This window comes from Medicago sativa, chromosome 8 (assembly GCF_051527215.1).
Source record: "Medicago sativa cultivar Bolivia chromosome 8, Bolivia_mono, whole genome shotgun sequence".
Taxonomy (NCBI): Eukaryota; Viridiplantae; Streptophyta; class Magnoliopsida; order Fabales; family Fabaceae; genus Medicago; species Medicago sativa.
The window spans coordinates 31,497,457-31,519,169 of record NC_140756.1 but is presented as its reverse complement, the minus strand read 5'-3'; the positions used below and the strand labels follow the sequence as shown (position 1 = coordinate 31,519,169).

The 21,713-nt window shown below is 33.9% G+C and overlaps 1 protein-coding gene across 1 annotated transcript; it reads right to left on the bottom strand.

The window, feature by feature from the left end:
* Positions 1 to 5,431: 5,431 nt before the first annotated feature.
* On the bottom strand, positions 5,432 to 6,975 carry AS2 (Lateral organ boundaries (LOB) domain family protein). The gene is made up of 2 exons (XM_085735107.1): positions 6,155 to 6,975; positions 5,432 to 5,701 (listed from the first exon to the last, which is right to left on the bottom strand). Exon 1 carries the CDS (start codon positions 6,872 to 6,874, stop codon positions 6,176 to 6,178), a length of 699 nt encoding a protein of 232 aa, XP_085591233.1. The 5' UTR covers positions 6,875 to 6,975; the 3' UTR covers positions 5,432 to 5,701; positions 6,155 to 6,175.
* Positions 6,976 to 21,713: the final 14,738 nt, after the last annotated feature.

The window sequence follows — 21,713 nt, the reverse complement described above, 5'->3', positions numbered from 1 at the left end:
AAATTAATCACAATTATATTAATCCAGAGTTCTCTGGTCCACATTAAATTATCACTTTATCAATTATATAATTACTTCCAGAATATTCTGGTCCAACGGTTTAATTACTTAACTAAAGCTAAAATCAAATTAAAACTTCATTTTTCTCATTCTGCTTATATAAATCATTCTTCAGAATATTCTCATATCAAATATTATTTGTTTGAACTAATATCTTAACCAAGAACATTCTTGAGTATATAAACTTCTTTTAAAGTTTCAGGAATAATTTTAAAAAGGCTCACAATTCAAACCCCCCCTTTCTTGCGACGATTATTGCTACTTCACACAATACTATTATCCTCAGAAATAGACTTGTAAATACCCCATATTAGCATCTCCTTCCTTCAACCAACGAGATCTTTGAAATACATGAGCATCATTGACCTTTAATAAAGCTCATGAATCAGAACAGGATCCAATCAAAAAATTTTCTTTCTACAAAGTAAGGACCCCTATCTCCGTCATTTAAATCTAGGATCTTAATCTGCTCCACCAAATGTAAAATCTTAAACTCCAAATTACTAAAAATCTAAAAATTTCGCCTTTTTAACTTTGGTTTTAGTATCTTACATTTTTCTCTTAAGCTAACAGTCATCCACCATACTAACCCTCCAGATCCAAAACCAGAAGCAACAATCTCATAGAACTCCGGGTGATCTAACCAAAAACCATTGAACCTAAAATGTTAGGGGCCCTAAATTGACTAGAATATCTGAATGCCGAAAGGCAATGATCAGAAACATCTCTATCGGAATCCCAAAGACTTGTCATGCACTGATTATCCCATCAACCATTAGAAACCATGACCCGATTAAGCCTGCTTATATCCCCTTCGTTTGTCTTAACCCATGTAAAACTCCTAACATAAATATTAAGCACAAGACAACGCTTACCATAATCGTCGCAGTAAAGACAGACAAAAATAAAACATACCCGAAAGAAGGAGAAAAAAGGCTTATACTTTGTATTACATCAAATAGATAAAATATTCTCACTATTACCCATCGTCGGGGGTGAAAACTCCACTCTTTCGAAGAGTTTCCCAAAGAGAATGACATAAACTATCATCTAAACATACTAATTTAGTTTCTTGAATAGCAAAGAAGTCTAGATGATTCTTACTAACAAACTCATGTACTTTACTTTTTCTAATCCCCCCACCCAAGTCTTTAACATTATAAGAACCTATTATCATGACACACCTACTCTAAACTCCTAGCGAACTTTTGGTCATACTATCAAAGACCACACACTTTATGAACACCCTAATCACAACATCATTAGCTCTATCAAAATAATAACCTGGGCTATTACAACTCCTTAAAACCATTATGGGAATTGAATTATTGTGGAGACCTGTGGAACCTTCAACAAACACACCCTTAGGTGGACGTAGTGGTGTTTGTGGTGCGGCTTGAATTGATTTTGAGGCAAAAAATCATCCGATCCAAAGTAAAAATCACACAAGGTTCAATTTGGATGGCTATTTAAAAAATCCGATCTAATCCGAACCAAATATATACGGTTTAATTTGGATAAATTTTTTGATATCCAAAATGCAAAATGTAATATATTTTTTAATTAAATATTGCACATACACGATAAAATAATAAAATTGATGCAAAATATAACATCAAATATATTAAAATATTAACATTACTAAATTTAAATGACCGACTGTTCGAAACATATGAAATGGTAATGATATAGATTAAATTAATGCAAAAATATAAGATTACATACCAACAAATACTATATTAATGGAATATATATATATATATATATATATATATATATATATATATATATATATTACTAATAAATTACTAATAATGAAAAAATAATTATTAAAATTTACTTTTGCGGTTTGTTCGGTTTAATTTGGTTTTGAAAATATGATCCAAACACATCCAAAAATATTTGTTTTTTAGCAGTTTTAGATTTGTTTGGAACAACTTATGTTTTATTTTGGATTTGAACACCCCTAAGTGGACGACCTTGAACACATAAAAAGTAGAAAATCCCACCAAATGGACGGTTAGGTCAATAGCTTAGGAAACTCCTTATAATTGTTGAAATATTGATCGATATATGAAGTTTTTTTTTGTTAAGTAACCTAGTTGTTAGAAATTTACCTTTTAAAGATGAATAAACGAGGGGTTTAGATTCGAAACTCGACCTCTACATATAATTAAACGCCTCTATCTATCAATTGATTTAAATTCACAGGGAAGGTCTATGACGTTGTTGCTACTAGGGGTGTTCGCGGTGCGATTTGGTTCAGTTTTGAGGTTAAAATTCATCTGAACCGCAAGATGAAAAAACATGCGGTTTGGTTTGGTTCAATTGACTTCTAAAATAAAATTCAAACCAAACCAATGCGGTTTGAGTTGGATCGGTCGGTGCGGTTATTTTTTAGAAAATACAATTTTTTTTCAACATCAAATTAAAAAGCTAAAACACGACATTTTTCGGACAATGTTTTGAACACATCATTTTACAAAAGTTCTATTGAGTTTCTATAAGTATTGGTCTAAGTGATATATGTTTAATTAATGTATTTTTTATTTTGCGGTTTGGTTTGGTTGGTAAAATAAAAATTTCAAACCGAACCAAACCATGCAGTTGAGTAAAAAAATGATCTAAATACATCTGAACAAAATGCAATTTTTACAATTTCGATTTAGGTTAGTTCGGTCTGCGATTTTCTATTAGGTTGGTTTAGTTTCGAACACTTATAGTCGCTACCTTATAATTGTTTTTATCACCGATAAACCTTTTTATGTTTATCTATATCTACTATCTACTATATATACATTTTTAAGGAAAAAAAACCTATATACACACCCAAATACATTCAAACAAATACAAATATACAAACAGTGTATTTTTACGTGCATTCCACGCGTCACAATTCGAGCTAATAAACTTAAAACCCGATATCTTTTATTATTTTAATTAGAAGCAAGTATCTTACCTAGACCAAACAAAAAAAAAAAAAAAAGAAGCAAGTATCTTACCATTAAATGTACAAAAGTACAAATATTAGAGTTGAGATTAAGTATCGATTGATCTGTAAGTAGCAACAACGTCGAATTGTCACATCTCATGGACATTATAAGTTAATTAAACTTCTTTTCCTTTTTCGTTTCTCAATTGAAGTGGTTGTAACGGACGAAAGAAAAGGAAAAAAGAAAGAGGGGACAAACAGCATATAATTAAGGAAGTAATAAAGATGAAAGGTGAAAGAAATGCAGTAGGTGTGGATTCTCTTATTGCTATATTCTTTTATTCTTTTATTCTTCATTTATTTATTATAGCATTTTGAAACATATAAAAAGGATGAATAAATATAGAAAAGCGTGCATGCAAAACCAAACTTGAAGATAAAAAAAGAGTGATTGATAGAAACAAGGAATAGTCAAGAAGAGGGGATAAGGAAAAAGGTAGTAAAAGAATTGGTCAAGTCATAGTCACTGAATTCATTTCATACCCAATGGAATTAACAAAGGGGTTCAGATAGGAAGAAACAGGTCCATAGTGTTGGCACTGTCTAATAAATGCGAATGACATTGAGAATTAAACATAATGTGTGTGTCAATGTGTATGAGTAGTTTTACTCAGTAGCAACTTGAAGCAATTGCTATAAATGCACCTCTGTTGTTTGGCCAGAGTCTAATCATCATTTTTTTCATATGCTTCTATTAGTTCAACCGTGTAATTGTGTACTAGAAAAAGGTATATAATCATATACAAGGCAAAAAAGACATAATGTATAAGGATACTTTTAAATTACAGTTGAAGGTGTAGTTATTATGCATAAATTTGTATATTGCGATGAAAATATGGTTGATGTGATTGCAGTTGATCTATCTTGTGATATTTATGCAAGGACCTCTAAAATTGTTACATATAGGTTTGTTGAGTATAACTCATTGGTACGGTTGAGAGATAATGTTGTATAGTGTAAACCTAATTATTATACGAATAACATGAAGAAACAATAGTTACTTTAGTGTAAACCTAATTATCTTACGAATAACATAAAGAAACAATAGTTACTTTATAATCATAGACATAGATAATAGAGGAATGATATTTTGACATTCAATTTTCAACAACTTTTTAGGGGCAACATTTTTCCTCCATTCTTATTGGACAATAACAATAGAGAGAGAAAAATGAAGAGAGAGAATAAATGTATAATGAGAGTATGAAAGAGAGTTGTCACAAAAGTTGTTGAAAATTGATTGTCAAAATATCATTCCTCTAGATAATAACGGTCTAACTCGTTACCAAATGTCGTGTGTTCAGTGTTTAGGTCTATTGTTTCTTTACTCCATTGAGCTTGAAGTTATTATTTTAACTAGGTCAGTATGGCTATAAATTTATACTCGTCGTTAAATTTGACGTCTCTAACACGTAGGGATGAAATCAAAGACAAATTTCATATTTTTTCATCAACTTATATCTAGTATAAATTAAATATCCAAACAGATGTAACTATATATATATATAGGGGTTTGCTAGGATACACCCACTAGTTTTTATTAAGGTGTGTTTTAGCAAAGATATAACTAAAAAGTTGTTAAATACACCTTAAGGTGAATGTTGCTAAAACACTCCTTATAAAAAAATAAGTGGGTGTATGTTAGCAACTCCTATAAGCATTTGCTATAATACACCCACATATTTTTTAGAAGGTGTGTTTTAGCAAGTTATAACTAAAAAGTAGTTAAATACACCTTAAGGTGTAGCTTGCTAAAACACTCCCACATAAAAATTAGTGGGTGTGTTCTAGCAAATCCTATATATATATATATATATATATATATATATATATATATATATATATATATATATATATATATATATAGGGGGCTGTTAACTTGCACCCACCTAAAAACACTAAGGTGCAAGTTAACAAGCTGCACCTACTAGTTATTTACCAAAACACCCATGTTTTTCTATTATAAACAAATATTATTTATGCTATTTACAAAAATGTCATTTTAATTAAAATAAAGTTTAATAGAGACAAAAGGGTGTTTTAGTAAAGTACTAGTAGGTGCAGCTTGTTAACTTGCACCTTAGTGTTTTTAGGTGGGTGCAAGTTAACAGCCCCCATATATATATATATATATATATATATATATATATATATATATATATATATAATTCTCTTAATTGTAATACAAATATCTAAATGATGGAAAGTAATTTAGGGTATGTAAATCTATTTTAACTCTCCGAGAGCATACAAATTAAATTCTAAAAGTGACAGTTCTCATGTAGTACTTATTAACACCATATGTTTGACCAAAAATGTACCATCGTTACTGATTAAAAGAAGATAATAAACTGTTTGCTAATAGTGATAATCTTTCCATGGAGGAAGAGGAACAACGCTTCACTTATTTCTTCTCTATGTAGAGACAGTAAAATCACAATAGTAAAATATTGGTCAGCTACTTCATAACTTCATTTAGACGTCATATATATATTTTTTCTGTCTAGAATTTTTGTAATCATATAAAACAAAAAATAAAAATAAAAACCGGTTCGAGCTTTGACTGATGAACATAATAGTCTTTGAGTCTCCATCAAAAATGAAGATTGCAGGTTGAATTCTTTTCTCCAGCTAGCAATGTCAAAACTCCTTGAAAAAGAGAAAAAAAATTATATCATAAATAAAACTCTTGATTGTATAAATGCACACAGCACAAACATGGTTGAATTAAAATATTTTACATATTCATAGTTTCATATATTAAACTCATTCACTAGATTTTTTTTTTTTTTGAAAGATCATTCACTAGATTATTAGAAAGGATTTAATTGGCTATTTTCTAGATTTAGGCGTAACAAATTATAATAGAGTACCTCTAAAAAAAATAAAAAATAATAGAGAATTTTCTAAATTAATTGGCTTAGGTGCAGTATAGTATTACATGAGAAATGGCATACAATTAAAGCATTGAAGAGTCTCTCCCAATGTTATGATTGCATATTTCATATGCAGTTATGTGATTCAGTGATGATAGATATGACTGACCAAAATTAAATAAAGAGCATTAATTTATAAAATAAAATAAAAAGCATTAATTATTACCTATAGCATTAGAAACCCTAGCTAGGAGCGGTTAACAGTACGGCGGTCGTCACCACCACCACCAGCAGCACTATGATGTTGAAGTTGATTGATCTGTCCTAAGCTAGCAGAAATATTCATAGCCAAGAGACTAGCATCATAGTTGTTCCCAATTCCACCATCAAAATTTCTTACCAAATTATGTTGTTGATGTTGATCCCTCGGAAAAAACTGATGCTGTTGATGATGATGTTGATAACGATGGTCACGGCCGTTACTGTTATTACCACCACCAACAGCAGTATTCTGCGTGTGGTGGTAATTACCTACAGCGGCCGTGACAGATTCACCTGTCATGCCGGTTATGAGTCCATGACCGGCAGTAGCCGCTGCTGCGATGCTCAAGTTTTGAAACCGGGAAAGTTCGGATTTAGCACAATAAAGATCCATTTGAAGCTGACGAAGTTGGTGTTGAAGGAGAGAAATTACACCAACACAACCATAAACAGGATCCCGAAGTCGCATCTCAGCTTCATAAGCAAGTGAATTAACAGCATCTTCACGTTGGTGAGGGTGTAAATCATTGAGAAGCTTTGTAACATTGCTTGCTCCAAAAATTCTATGAACATTTGCAAATTTTTGTGGCTGATCAGGTGGAAAATAAGGTGCAAATGCACATTCTGGTTGGCATTTGCGGCGTAGAAACTTGCATGCTGCACATGGTGAATTTGAGGATGCCATGGTTGTTTGTTTTTCTCACACACACACACACACTTGTTTTTCTCCTTTTCTTGTTCCTCTTTTTTCTGTCTCTCTCTCTTTCACACTACCATTAATTTCTGTGATGCATTCACCATGTTTTTGTTTGTTATTACTATGTTGTAAAATAATAAAATAATGGTAATATAAAATTATAAAAGAAAAATAAGAACTGATCCATTAATGCGTGTTATATGGCTAATTCCATTATTTTACGGTCTTTTTGGTAAATCTATTGTTTTAAATCACACACACTCTTTTCCTTTCTTTAAATTATTATTATTTTCTTTTGCAATTTATGACTAAAGAAATTACATCGAAATTTGCTTACCCTTCACCACCACACTTTGTGCAGGTTTTTTTTTTTTTTTTTTTTTAATATAATTAGCCAGCTTATATCATCAACACTTAAATATAAACACCCTTCTTTAAAATTTCTTGAGAAAATTAACGAAAAAAGACAAAAATAACTAGCAAGATTGTGGTTGTCACTTCATTCTTAAATCCATAGTCTCTCAACAAAATATTTATTATTCAACATGTAATTTATATAAGAAAATTGTAAATCCTCTCATACAATTTTTTCAGACAAAATTGTAAACTTACTCTCTCAACAACCATTGCAATTTATACAAGGATTAAACTCCAAACCTCTCCCGTTACAATTTTTGTCTCGAAAAATTGTAAAACCATCTCATCATGACACACAAGGTTCCAATACGTCCAAGAGATTAGAGATGTTGTGGCGAAGAAAACTCAAAATTAGATATCTATTTATACTAACTCTCCGTTTTTTCCCTACTACTCGAAGTGGAACTTGAATGAATACCCATTTTAACCTAACACTTTTGTCTTTGATAGAAAAAAATAAGAGAGGAAATTTAGGGTAATTTTAAAAAGCATTCAGGTTCTTTCATCACTGCTAAAGCTCATTTACCATTTTTTTTAAGGAAGCTGATTTACCACTTGAACTCAATTACGTTGATTATGTTAATTTTTAGTATGTTAACCGAGCATGTAATTTTTTTCGCCGAAAAACTGTACGGAGTCATATAATAGATGATTTGAAACCTAGACTTCCTTCGGATTACTAGGAAATTTAAAATAACGACAAAAGTTTAAGAGACGAAAAAAGATAAATCATGTCTTTAAATTTAGTGCCTAATTTCATTTTTTGGTTTCTAATTTTTTTGGTTATTTCAAATCTTTGGTAGAGTGTATATATAATTCTCAGACCCCTTATCTCATTAAAATAACAATAAAAATAAATAAAAATGATGATCATTGATTCATTTGGGAGATCCAAGGGAGAAAAGATCGAAAGAGGTAGCAATGGGATTGAAGAAAATATGGAAGTTGACAAAAACAATGAATAAATATGCATATATAACTAATATTCAAAGATTCAGTTACCACTCGAATTTCATATCCTCGGACAAAATCCTTGGTCCTTGTGTTGCTGGCTGAGAATTTGAAGACAAAAAACAATGGTGAAAGTCATGTATATGAGAAAGCCAGCGTTGTCTAGGGAAAATAATAAAGTTGATTAATGTTTGATGCCAGAAGACACTCCCTCGTGTGAGAATGTGAGACTTGATATTGTGTGCACCCTCCGGTCACTATTATAAGCAAAACTTTGCATTTTAGGTTCATTCATTAAATGATGTATGTGGTCTATAATAAAGACCATATACAACATTAATTGAATGAATCTAAAATGCAAAATTTTGCTTATAATAGTGTATGTTGCAAGTGTGTGCATATAATACTTCTTTTTTTCAATTATGAGGTTTGGAATTTTGTGCATATAATAATTTAGAGTACAAATATAATTTTTATAGATACTCCCTCCGTTTCACAATATTAGTCGTTTAAGGTTTGTGCACGATTATTAAGAAAATGATTAACTGTGTTGATTTCAATAGTAAAATTAGTAGCATTTACTAAAATATCCTTATTAATTGTAGTTAGTGGAGTAGTTAAGTTGGATGAAATTCAATAAATAAGGGTATAATAGTGGAAAAAAGTAATAAATGCTGCATCGATATTGTAAAGTGACAATTATTTTGAGAAAAAGAAAAAAATGTTAAAGTGACAATCATTGTGAGACGGAGGGAGTACTGTATTATTTCATGTTGTTAAAATATGGTTACGTGTTTTTCTTTGAGTGCAAATAACATTTCCAATCGTCTCTACCTAAGAAATATTTATAACATCGAAAAAATTGGGTATGTTTGATGATTATAGGATATAATGGAGACATGATAGGATATAAAACTCGATAGAAACATGATATGCTATAGATATGATAAACATTTATCATATCATGTGTTTGATACATGCATGATAACAAATAGAATATGGTACTTAAATGACAAAATTACCCATGTAATCAATTACATATTTTTAAATAGTTTAAATAACAATCCCGTGTTACACCAAGAAAAAATTACCCATGTAATCAATTGCATATTTTAAATAGTAATCCGTGTGTCATGTAACGCCCTACTTTTATTATATATTATTTTATTGAGATTAGATGTCTTTTTATAATTTAGTCGACTTATTTTGATGAGTGATATTTTGTTATGTTATACGCTGGTATTTACTAGTATAATATATATGTTATTTGGTGTAGAAATATATTTGTTATTTTGTCTGGAAATATATATGTTATCTGGTGTAGAAATATATTTATTAGTAGCCCCTATTGTATATATTTAATGGGAGAATATATTTAGTGGAGAAATATAATTATTAGAATAAGTAGATTTGGGGGCTGAAATAGAAAGAAAAGAGTTATTGGGCCTAATTAGATTTAAGAAGAGAAATTAGTATTATAAATAGAAGAGATATTAGGTTGAAAGACTAACATATGCAAAAAAAACAAGGATTTGGAGAAAACAAGGTTTAGAGAGAAGAGATCGAGAGGAGAGAAGAGCCAAGAGAAGGGCTGTCAATCGATAATTCTAAGGTAAGGGTGAGACTATCATTCGGTAATATTAAGTCTGTAATTCTGAATTTGCAATTAACATGTTCTAGGATTAGTTTGTGAGAATTTGCGAATTAGGGTTCTGAGAGAGAATTGATGATTAGATGATGAGAAGTTGTTAGATTGATGTAGAAATTGTGTACAGACCTTAGATAATCCATGGGTAATCATAATCATAGAGCTTGAAGTGAATTTATGTTGTTCTTGAAGGTTTTCATGAAAAATAGGTCAAATGGTGATTTTTGTTGAAATGGTGTTTTAGTTCAAGTTTTATATGGATGTCTTTTCATGTTTAGAAACGTTTAAACAAACTTTGGGACCAAATTTGGGCTTAGGGGATTCAAAATTGGGATTTTGGGATGAAAAATGGAGTTTTCCCGAGAGCTATCTTTGACAGCATTCTCTGTTTCATGTTTTTGCATCTTTTTCACACATTTCAGTTTTGAATTGACTTTAGGTGTAAACACGAAAACTGTAGGTATGGATGTTAGCTTTCTAATGCCGTTGATTTGACTTCAAAAGGATTTATAGAACTTGAGTTATGGTCAAATTACTGCACGTAGGTCACTGTGAATTTTTATGGGCTTTCAGCACAACTTTTCCGAATTTAAAATGAAAACTGGTATTGATCGGTACAGAATTGGTCTTAGGCGTAAACATAAAAGTTTTAGATAATTTTGTTAGCTTTCCAGTGACTTTGGTTTGACGTGAAAATGATGTTTGGTCTTTGAGTTATGATGAAAATACTACAAGGAGGTCTTAGCGAAATTGCACAGTGACAGCATTCTCTGTTTCATGTTTTGCGTTTTGTTCATATGTTTCTGTTTTGAATTGATCTTTGTTGTAAACATGAAAGTTGTTGATAATTGTGATATCTTTCCAGTAGCCTGGGTTTGACATGAAAATATGTTGTGCATGATTATTTATGTTCTTACAAAGATGCATGATGAATTGTTTATACTTGAATACGATGATATATGATGAATTGTTGATGTTTGAATACGATGTTATATGATGAATTGTTGATGTTTGAATATAATATTAATGATAATCTGTGAAGTTGTTATAAGATGATTTAATGTTGTTACTGATGATATATATAATCGTATATGCATTATGTGTTATTATGATGCTTATGTTGATGTGATGCTTAAGATGCTATTATTATCATTTGATACTGTTATGTTGTGATGCTAATATGAAATGAATTTATAAGTGCTGCATATGTTGCTGTTGATCTTTATTAAGATGAAAATGTCGGTAAAAGTCAAAAAGTTATAAGATGTTCATGAAGTTTCTAAGACGTAAGATGTTGAGTCCATGCATACTCATTTAAAGATGAGGGTTCATGCCCTGGAGCTTTTGCTCAACGACGACGAGGGCTCATGCCCTAGGAGCTTTTGCTCAACGACGATGAGGGCTTATGCCCTAGGAGTATATTTATGCTCAACGACGATGACGGCTTATGCCCTAGAATGGTACCACATGCATTTGCATTTCATGATGATTCGAGATGGTTTAAGACGTTAAGAGTTGCATAGTCGAGTCTAGATGCATTGTCAAGTCAAGTTGTTAAGTTGTGATGTTTTAACGACTTACCTTGTGATGATGTTATGATTATTAATGATGATATGTGATGATGTTATGATTATTAATGATGATATGCGATGTTGTTATTGATGATATGTGATGATGATTAAGACTGTCATATGATGAATAGTGATCCTAATCAATGAAGTTAAGGTGTTAGATATACATTGCTAAGATGAATTGATGATAACGATGTATTTGAATATAATTGTTGAATTATATGAAATTTATGTTGTTAAATGTAATTGATGAGTTATATGGTTAATATTGTTGCTTGTGAAATCTCACCCCTTCTGCTTGAAAATGTTGCTCTTCGTATGGGTAACTTGCAGGTAACCAAGATTAGTTGCGGTCGTGAGTGGACTCCTCACAAGTGTGTCTTAGGTACTCTGATACGTAACGGGATGGGAAATTTGACACTGTTTTCTATTCCTTACGTATTGTTTTAAGAGATGAAGTTGTTGGATATGAACTAATTATTATGTTTTAGACTATTTATGAGACTTTTATGATGAGGCCTTCGTGCCAAAGACTATTTTAGATGATGAATAATTCCGCTGCAAAGTATTAATTAATTGTTGGTTGAATTTCGAAGGATAAATATTAATTTATTCCATTTATGATTTTAAAGAAATGTGACATTGCGTTTTGTGATGAAAAACTCTGATAATTGTTATGAAATTTTTATGTTGGGAAAACAGGGTGTTACATGTCACGTTTCATCATTTATTTAAAACAAAAAAAAAAAATTCATATGCAAGAAAGAGAGAAGAAAACCATTTGTCACATTGTGGTTAGCCAATGTTACATGACATTGACACCACAATGTCATTGATAACCGACAAATAAGTTGGTTATCACGGTGCAATTAGCCCCCATATTAGACAAGTAATTGAGTGATTGCATTGCCTTTAATAGCTAATCAGTATCTATTTTAGGATTTTATAGTTTTTAAGTGTTTTTAGTATTTTGGAACTAATAATGCTTGTTTATGATGTTTGATGATGTAGGTTAAGGAATGACTCTGAAGATGTAGGAAGCTGCAACATGGATTGAAGATGTATCGCTGAAGATGTGGAGAGCTACAACATCCTGGGACTCTAGTTGGGCCGTACATAGTACGCATGTGTGGGTCCAGCCTGTCCATTTCTTAATGAGGAAGAATATGAGCTGTCATCAATGATTCAAATCCTAGGAAGAATAAAAGAATATGCCAGGTAGGATTGGATAAGGGCAACCCATGTAAAATGACCAAAGGGTACAGCTTGTAGTTGGTGGTCTTGTACTATAAAAGGACACCCATGTGTTAGTGCCAAGGGTCCGAAAATTCACGTTAGAATTGGAGAGGCCAGGTTACGGCTAGGGTTAACAGCTTTAGAGATCTCATTCCATATAATATTCTACCATAGATGAGCATGGTGGCTAGATTATAGAGTTCTTAGAGTAGATTACCTTGGTGATTCATTGACTCACCTTATTCCTTCAAAGATTGTAATCTTATGACAACTCTATATATTCTATTAATTTAGTTTTCTATGTTTTCATTTATCTACATCTTCATTTCCATTTCCATGTTTCATCTCACCATAAGCTAAACCCCTTCGAGTGGTTGAGACATGGTGAAGTTATGATTTATTAATTTATTTACGATATATAAAGTTGTAGCGTCATGCTTTACTCAGATAAAATGTTTTTAACTCAAAAATATTATAAGTGATTCCTGACAGCTTTTACTTCTAATGATATAGCTCTCTTACCTTAACAAAGTAAGTAGTGGAAAATGTTTATTCGATATGATTTTTCCCTTAAGAACCATTGAGTGAAAGGAACTAGAATCTTGAACGTAAAACCGACGCAACAGGAAGTTATAGCTCTATGAATCTCAGTGTGCTTTAGAGGATAATAAACGGCCATAGCGTTTGTTATACCCTAATTTTGGACCTAAAAATACCAACTCAATTCTTCTTTCCTTGCATTTTAAGTCATTTGAACTGTCTCTGATCAATTACATCTTCCTCTGCATTTCATTTCAGTATTACTTGCAAAATTCATGAAAAAGGGCATTTTAGTCATTTCCTATGCCAAAATTTCTTTCAGTCTTTGAAAATTGTTTGAGTCTTTTCAATTGGTTTGTATAAGTCCTTATTTCAATTCTATGTCAAAATCCAGTTCAAAAATTGCATTTGAAGTCATTTTGAGTCAGTTTTGCCCCTAGGGGCATTTTAGTCTTTTCATGTGTTAAAGCCCTGTTTAAATTCTAAAAATTGTCTCTGAGTCTTTTAACTTGCTTGTATAAGCTCTTGCTTTGATTCCTTGTTAAAAATCCATTTTAAAATTGCATCTGAGTCATTTTTAGTCGTTTTAGCCCTAGGGGCATTTTGGTCATTTCACACGAAATTTCGGCAGAGAGAGGTTACTTTAAAGTACCTCATTTAAGCCATTGGTTCATTTTAATCCGTTTTGTTGCTTTTAATCGTCTCGCTTTACGTTAATTTTCAATCTACTTTTTCAAATTCAATTTTAGTTTTAATTTTCATTTTGGTCCTCGTACTTTTGTTATTTGCATTTTAATCCTTTTTAAAGTTTGTTAGAGTCAAAGTCAAGGTTTGTTACAAGTCAAGTACACATGGCATTATTCCATTGGTCTAAGCATTCCCACATCACCTATAAATAAGTCCAAGTCAAGGTCAAAAAGGGACTAATCATTTTTTTTTAACTAATTATTTTCTCACAAATCCACAAATTTACATTCTCATTTTCCCTCCACCTCTTTCATCTTCAACAACCTCCATAACCACCACTTCCTTCCCCTAACAAACTTTCTCCACCACTCTAACCACCATAACCAACTTTCACCACCATCTTCAACAACCATAACCGCCACTTTCAACCACCCTAAACCACCTTAACTACCTCTTTCTACCATCAAAATTCATCAATTCGGCCTCCAATCATCACAAAGCCTCTCAAATCTTCAACCAATCTTCACCAAATCAACCATTACAATCTCACACTCCGAATCATCGCATTCGTCACCAACCTCCACCAAGCCAAAATCGCCGAACAAGCTGGTGCCTGCGCCGTCACCGTCTCCGATCAACAACGCAATCGCAAATCAACACCAAAACTGTCACTATCCTTCAAATTCACAACAATACTCAACGTCTCAAATCTTCAACTCTCAAAGTCACTGATCCGAAGCCAAATGATTCTGAAGCAGGTTCGTTTTGTTCTTTTCAACAATCAAATCGCAACAAGGAAAGAAGAAGAAAGAATGGCGCAGCAAGGAAAGGAACCGGTTCAGAGAAACGGAAAGCGAGCCAAACCGAATTCAAAGGAAGCAATAACAACCTTCAACCGTCTACAACTCAGCCGAGTCCAATCAGCAAGGATGAGAACGAATCACAAACAAAAGACGCAAATCCGAACCGCATCAAAGCTCAAGGAAGGAGGTTCGAATTCACCAAGGTAAACATTGTACCTTCGCTGTTCCATGCTTTCTTGACTTCGTTCTTGCTACAAAAATTCTGAATCGAAGAGCTTAGATCCACGCTTCACTTCCTCATCTCCAAAATTCGAATCCAGAATTTTTAATAGGACGAAAGAGAATTTGAAAATCGTTGTTGTTCTTTCAAAAAGGCTTTGGTAATTCTTTCGGCCACCACGCCGGAGGCGCTGGTTGGCCGAAATTCTCACTGGATTCTGAAATTGTGAGATCAGAGAAGAAGAAGATAGTGAAGAGAGAAGAACGAACGTGAATTTGCTCCTGTGTGTTTAATTTATATGCCTTTATTCCTGTGCGCTCATGCCTACGTCCTTACGGTGTCCCTTCGTATGATCTGGCCAGTGAATCTTGGATCTAATCCAGTTGGGTTGATCCAACGATTTTTGTGCCTCCTGATGACCCGTTTTTCCATTTTGGACTGGGCTTAGGCTTTGACTGCTTGCAATTTTCGTTTTTAGTGAATTTTGTGCTATTTCCACACCGCAAACTGATTTTTACACCCCTGTGCACTCAAAAACGTTTTAAAAAATTCCATAAAAATTCATAGTTCTTTCTTGATAATTTTGTGGTGTTTTTATGATAATTTTGTACTAAAAAACCTGAAAAATGATGTGTTAATTTCTTGTGTTAGCTTTGGAGATTTTATGTTAAAAAACTTGTGAGGATTGCTTGGTTTCAATTCCAATTCTTGATATGTGTTTGTGATCCATGGTGTGTACCTTTGTGATATTTTTTCCTGCTGTTTAAATGTATATACTACTGCATGTGAATATTTTTGCGCTATATTACTCATTTTATAAGTCTTGTGTATGAATAAAAAATGTGGAATAAGCCTAACTTTTGTCCTAAATGCTTGACACGTTACACTCCATTAATCCTCCTCGTGAAAACTGATTTGGCACTTTTTGGGAACTTGTTAAGACATGAGGATTATAGGCCTTGTTCAAGCCTTGCATTGTTGATGAATCTTTAGGCTTATTTCACACTATTTTTTGCCATGTTTTGTGATATTTTTCTTGCCTTTGCTATAGTGATGTTTCCTTGCTCTTATTTCTTGATATTATCATGTGCTACTAACTCTTTTTTGTTTCATGTTTCATACATCATAAGCATTCCATATCTCATCTCTTTCTCCATTTTAATTTCTTGCACTTTAATTTTTTGCCAAAAGCTAGAATGTAACATTTAGGAATTCTTGTACTTACTTTTATGCAATTTCAATTTCTTGCAAGACCATAGAATGTATCTAGGCCAATGATGTAAAGGACAATGGACTCTAATAATGTACACCGACACAAGCACCGACACATGCACACACATCACTTTAGGTATATAGCTAGAATATGCATGTTTAGATGTATGTTTAGGATTGTATGTTTAGATGAATGTTTAGGCTTTATACTTAGAAAAATCAATTTTCCAAAAAAGATAAAACAACATCACTCAAACCATTTTCTAATAAACCTTGGGATCAAAATCCCATTGTAATTTTCCTTTTCATTTTCTTAATCAAAAATTTAATGAATCTTAACCATACTTAGACCTTTTTGCAAATAACTAATTCCACCTCACAATTTCATAATCTCATGCCCTTGAGGCCTCTCTCTCTTATTCTTCAAAATCCCATTTTCAAACTTAAAATCAACCAACAAAAACAAAAACATTTTTTGGAAGAGAACTACGGTAGATTTGATCCCTTAAACGGGTACGTAGGCAAGGAATCAAAATTCCTTCAATTCAACTAAAATAAAAATTCAAACACATTCTTCTCCCTCCAATTCTTCATTTAGAAAACTCTTAGGTGTAAATATCACTTTTCAAATAGCATTTAAAAATGAAGCGCGCGCGTAGAAATTAAAGACGGTTCCTATAGGATACTATAGTCGTTATGGGTGCCTAACACCTTCCCGTAGCGAAAACAACTCCCGGACCTCGATTCTCAAGGGTTTTGCTTACTTTTTCCCTTCCCAAGAAAAATTAAGATATCACCGGTTTAAAAGGTTCAAACGTAATCAATGTTTGACACCCGAAAACCAAGATAAAACAGCGTTGTTAATCACCAGAGCTATACCACGATATAACTTAGTATTACATTCACTATAGGATTCTTATCATATGGCAAAAGGATTTGTATAGCCGCACCACGTGGTGAAATGGCAGGATCCTGAACCAAACCAACTGCACGTGTTAAGTACTGTGATTGAGCATTGATTGGAGACAGTTCCTTTATCTGGTGACAGGGTAAAGGGGTGATGGTTCGTGATAAGTGCTAGGAAGTGATATTTTCATGTTATATTTTAAGCACTTTTGTTACTTGTTTTGCAAGAAATTTAAGGAAAAGCCGAGATAAAAGTGATAATTGCCTTATTACGCTTTAATTGCCTTACTTTACCCAATTGTGCAGGATTTAACCTCAAGACACTAAGCAAGCATGAAAAAGCCAAGAAAAGTGCAAAAGGCCGCAAGCACTACACTGCTCGCGAGGCGAGCACAGCAGCTCGCAGTGGCGAGCTTCAATTGAAGCCACAAAGCCGTGAGCACCCCCTTGCTCGCGAGGCGAGCAGAGCTACTCGCCGTTGCGAGTAAGGGCGGTTTGACCCTCCCAGGGTGACGTGGCAGAAGCTTAATGGGGAAGGAAACAGTACTCGCCATGGCGAGTAAGGCTGCTCGCGAGGCGAGCTCAAGCATAGTGGGAATTCTATAAATAGCCCACTTGCTATTCCTTGAAGATATTATGTTGGGACTTTCTTAGATATTTTGAGATCCTTTTTCCCTTAGTTTTAGCTTAGCTTTTCTTGTAATTTCATAGAGAGAAATAGGGTAGATCATATAGAGTGAGAGTGGTTTTGGAAGTTGGATGCTTACTCCTTAGTTGAGACATCACAAGTGTAATGAATCCTTCCTTTTCAAGCTATCCTTGCAAGGCTTCCATGATGATGTGTAGCTAAACACTCTTTGTTGGGATGAGAGGTACTTGATCTTGCTTAACATGTAATCTTTTGATCTTGCAAAATATGTTTCTAGCAATTTATATTCAATATTGTTGTTATTCTTGTGTTAATGCTTTCAAGGAGATTCAAGATGCTTTGGACACAAACTCTTGAATCTTGAGTTAGAATAGCAATATATCTTAGGTTAACTTACTTGACATCTTTGTTAATCTTGTGATAATCACCATAATCAAGAGCTAAATGCTTTCGTATAACTCAACCAGGCTGGACACGGTCGATTAGGTTATTCGATCGACTTTGTTATCGTTTAAGGAATTTGGACACGAATGTTTAAACGATAACTTAGAAATAATTATATCACTTTGGACACGAAGGATAGTTTAGAATTGATTGTGATAATGTTACTTATGAAGCTAGAATTCGTATGGATCAATTAGGTTACGTGTGACGCTTGGTTAAGGAACGCTACTCCTAACAAGTTTCAATCCTTATTTATCTCAACTTTTACTTTTTGCAATTAGTTTAGCTAGATACATTTCAATTCAAACAAACAAGTACTCTTAATACTTTGAATGATAATCGATGTTAAACTGTCATTGATAACGCACTATTCCCTGTGGAGACGATACAAAAATACTTATCTTGTTTGATGCAAAAACTTCTTCATCAAAATGGCGCCGCTGCCGGGGAATGGTATTTAGTTATCATAGATAGTACTATTGATTTATCGCTTTAAGTATTTGTATATAATCCGTAAATAGTTTTCTTTATTTGATAGTTGTTTGTACTAACCCCTTGTTGATAAACAAAGAAAAGTTTCTTGTTAGTTGTTTCCGTTTTAGGATCACCACCTAGCCAAAATCATGGCTGATCATGATTACTTCAACTTCTATACTCCACCCGAGTATGAATCCTATCCTCAGTATCAGCAACATTCTTATGAAGATGAGAGATACAAGGTGATAGAAAATACTTTGAATGTCTTCATGCAACAATCCATGATAAACATGCAAGATACCAACCAAAGATTGAAGACTTTATCACTTCAAATTGGGTTGATTCAAGCACAAATCATGGATAACCAAGTCAACAATCAATCCACTCTTGGAGAACAAGAAAATAATCCAAACATGTTTGAGAGAGTCGGAGAGATTGTTGAAGAAGTTGTTGTTCAAAATGAGGTAGTTACAAATGTTGATATTGAAGAAGCAATGGTGGTTGAGGAAAAGGAACGGTTACAAATCAAGGAAGATTTAATGGTAACAAGAGGGAAGAAAATGAACAAGGTTGAAATCGATCGAGTCATTGATGAAATTTGCACCTTGTTCAATAAACCAAAGCTAGGGAGGTCATGGACTCCAAATCATTTGTTCCTAAAGTTCATGGAATTTCTCCCAAAGCGAAGGAGTTCAAAAGATGATGTGCTATCCGTTTCATTTTGGCCACCCTAACGGAAAAGGCGTCGAGCTAACGACGTTAAACAAGCGCTAGTTGGGAGGCAACCCAACTTTGTAAGTCTATTTATCGTTTTAAGGCATATTAGTTATTAGAGTCATGTGCATGCATCAAAACATCCAAAGCAGGAGCCAAAAATTCAAAATTGTTACAACTCGCGAGGCGAGTAAAACTGCTCGCCACTGCGAGCAAACTGGTAGTCAAAATGGTCAAATGACCAAATCACTCGCCACTGCGAGTAGTGTTGCTCGCGAGGCGAGTAAGCTCAGTTGGGCAGTTACACATCCCAAGGCCACTAACTCACATTAACTCCCCCATTATTTTCCTTAAACCACCCATTTTTATCTTTCCCTTATCATTTTCGGTTTTACACTCTCTCTCATCAAAAATTTTCACATTCTTCTCTCTAACACCATCACTAACCCTAAATCTTCAAAGTTTCAATCAAAGTCAAGACAAGGCCACTCATTCTTTTCTGTTTATTTTGCACTTGCATCAATTTAATCTTCCAACAGGTTTGAATCATTTCTTCTTGCTTCAGATTTATTTTCAATTTTGAATGCATGTAAACCCTAGGATTAGAAGATTGAAGGTTGATGAAACTTTTGTTCTGATTTAGCACCCAGATGCCTAAGATGAAACAGAATCATGCACAATTTCGTATTGCTTTTCTCTCTAAACCACCATCTTTTGGTTAACCCTTTTGTAAATTTTGAAAAATAAAAATTAGGGTTTTGTGGCATAAATTCGAATTACAAAACAAAGGCATGATTCAATTCATCTTTAGGTCATTACCAGGGTCGAAAATGCTTTATTTAGGGTTAGAATTCATGAAACTGAACAACTGTTGAAAAAAGAATGGAATTTTGAAAAATTCTGGGTTACTCGCCGTGGCGAGCTTCATCACTCGCGAGGCGAGTGTCCATCTTGAACCCAGAAATTCATCTGCTAACTCGCCACTGCGAGTAGAGCTGCTCGCGAGGCGAGTAGCTTCAGAACCTGAAAATTTTTGTTCTGGTTTGAAGTTCTAGTGATGCCAATTGTGCTGATTTGTTTCCATACAGATTTTTGACTGTTATATTGTATTGTGTATGGATTTCCTGGCTGTTTTGCAGGTATGGCTCCTAAGAATCCTCAAAAGAGAAAGAAGGGTGAAGCCTCTGCACCCCAACCCTCCCGAAACCAAAGTTTTGATATGGGTAGATTTAAATCCCGCTTTCATCAGGAGAGGTATGTCGAGTTGCTCGACCAAAACATGTGGGCTGAGAGAGTGTTTAACATAAGCCCTAATGGACCTTACGGGGAGATTGCTAAACTTTTGAAAGACCAAGGGTGGGATAGGCTTTGTAACCCCATGACCAACCTAAATGCTGAGCTTGTGCGTGAGTTTTACGCCAATGCTCTTCCAGAAAACCCCTTCACTGATATCTTCCCATATGAGACTGTTGTTCGGGGTCGCACCATTAAATTTGATAGGGCAGCCATCAACAAATACCTTGGCAATCCCTTCGAACTACCCCATGACCATGAGTATGATGAATTCCACACCAAACAAAACTTGGGGCACTTTAAGGTTGATGAAACTCATGAAGAAATCAAACGATTTCTTTTGCTTGAGGGTTTCAACTATGACAAGAGTGAAGCCGGGAGAGAACACCGCTGCCAATACAAATTCATGACTAACCCGACCAAAATAATCCAAAAGTTTATCCTCTACAATGTCATGCCAAGTAGCCACATGTCCGATTGTGTTGTGGAAGTGTGCCCTCTCATTTACTATATCCTTCATGGTAAACCAGTGGACATAGCTCGAACCATTGCTTGGGAGTTAAGGAAAGTCACTTTACAAGGGAAGGGTGAGCCACCAGCCCGCCTATTCTTCCCCGGTCTCATCATGGGACTCATTAAGGATACCGGTATGAAGCTTCCTTCTGCCGTTCATGAGAAAATTCGCAACCCCATCAATGATATTTTCATCACCCGTTTCATCATGGGTGAATCTAAGAAAGATAAAGGTAAGGGGAAGCAAGCGTCATCTTCACAGGCACCGCCTCCACAGGAAGAACCCATGCCATTCCAACCCACTGCTGCCTTTGATTTTGCTAGCTACGTTCAGTGGCAACATCAAAGCAATATGCACACTTGGAATATGCTGACAGCCCAAAACCGTGCAAACACCTACTTCCAACAATCTCAGTATGTCATGCAGCAGCAAGTAGGCTACCCACAGGAGGTGATGGATCAGTTCATGACACCACAGGCTTTTCAGAACTATGTTAATTGGCCTGAGGGCATGCCAGGTCCATATGGAGGGGTTGGAGACTTTGC

Excerpts from the sequence above, each read along its gene's own strand:
- AS2 (XM_085735107.1), bottom strand. The coding sequence starts at position 6,874 with ATGGCATCCTCAAATTCACCATGTGCAGCATGCAAGTTTCTACGCCGC.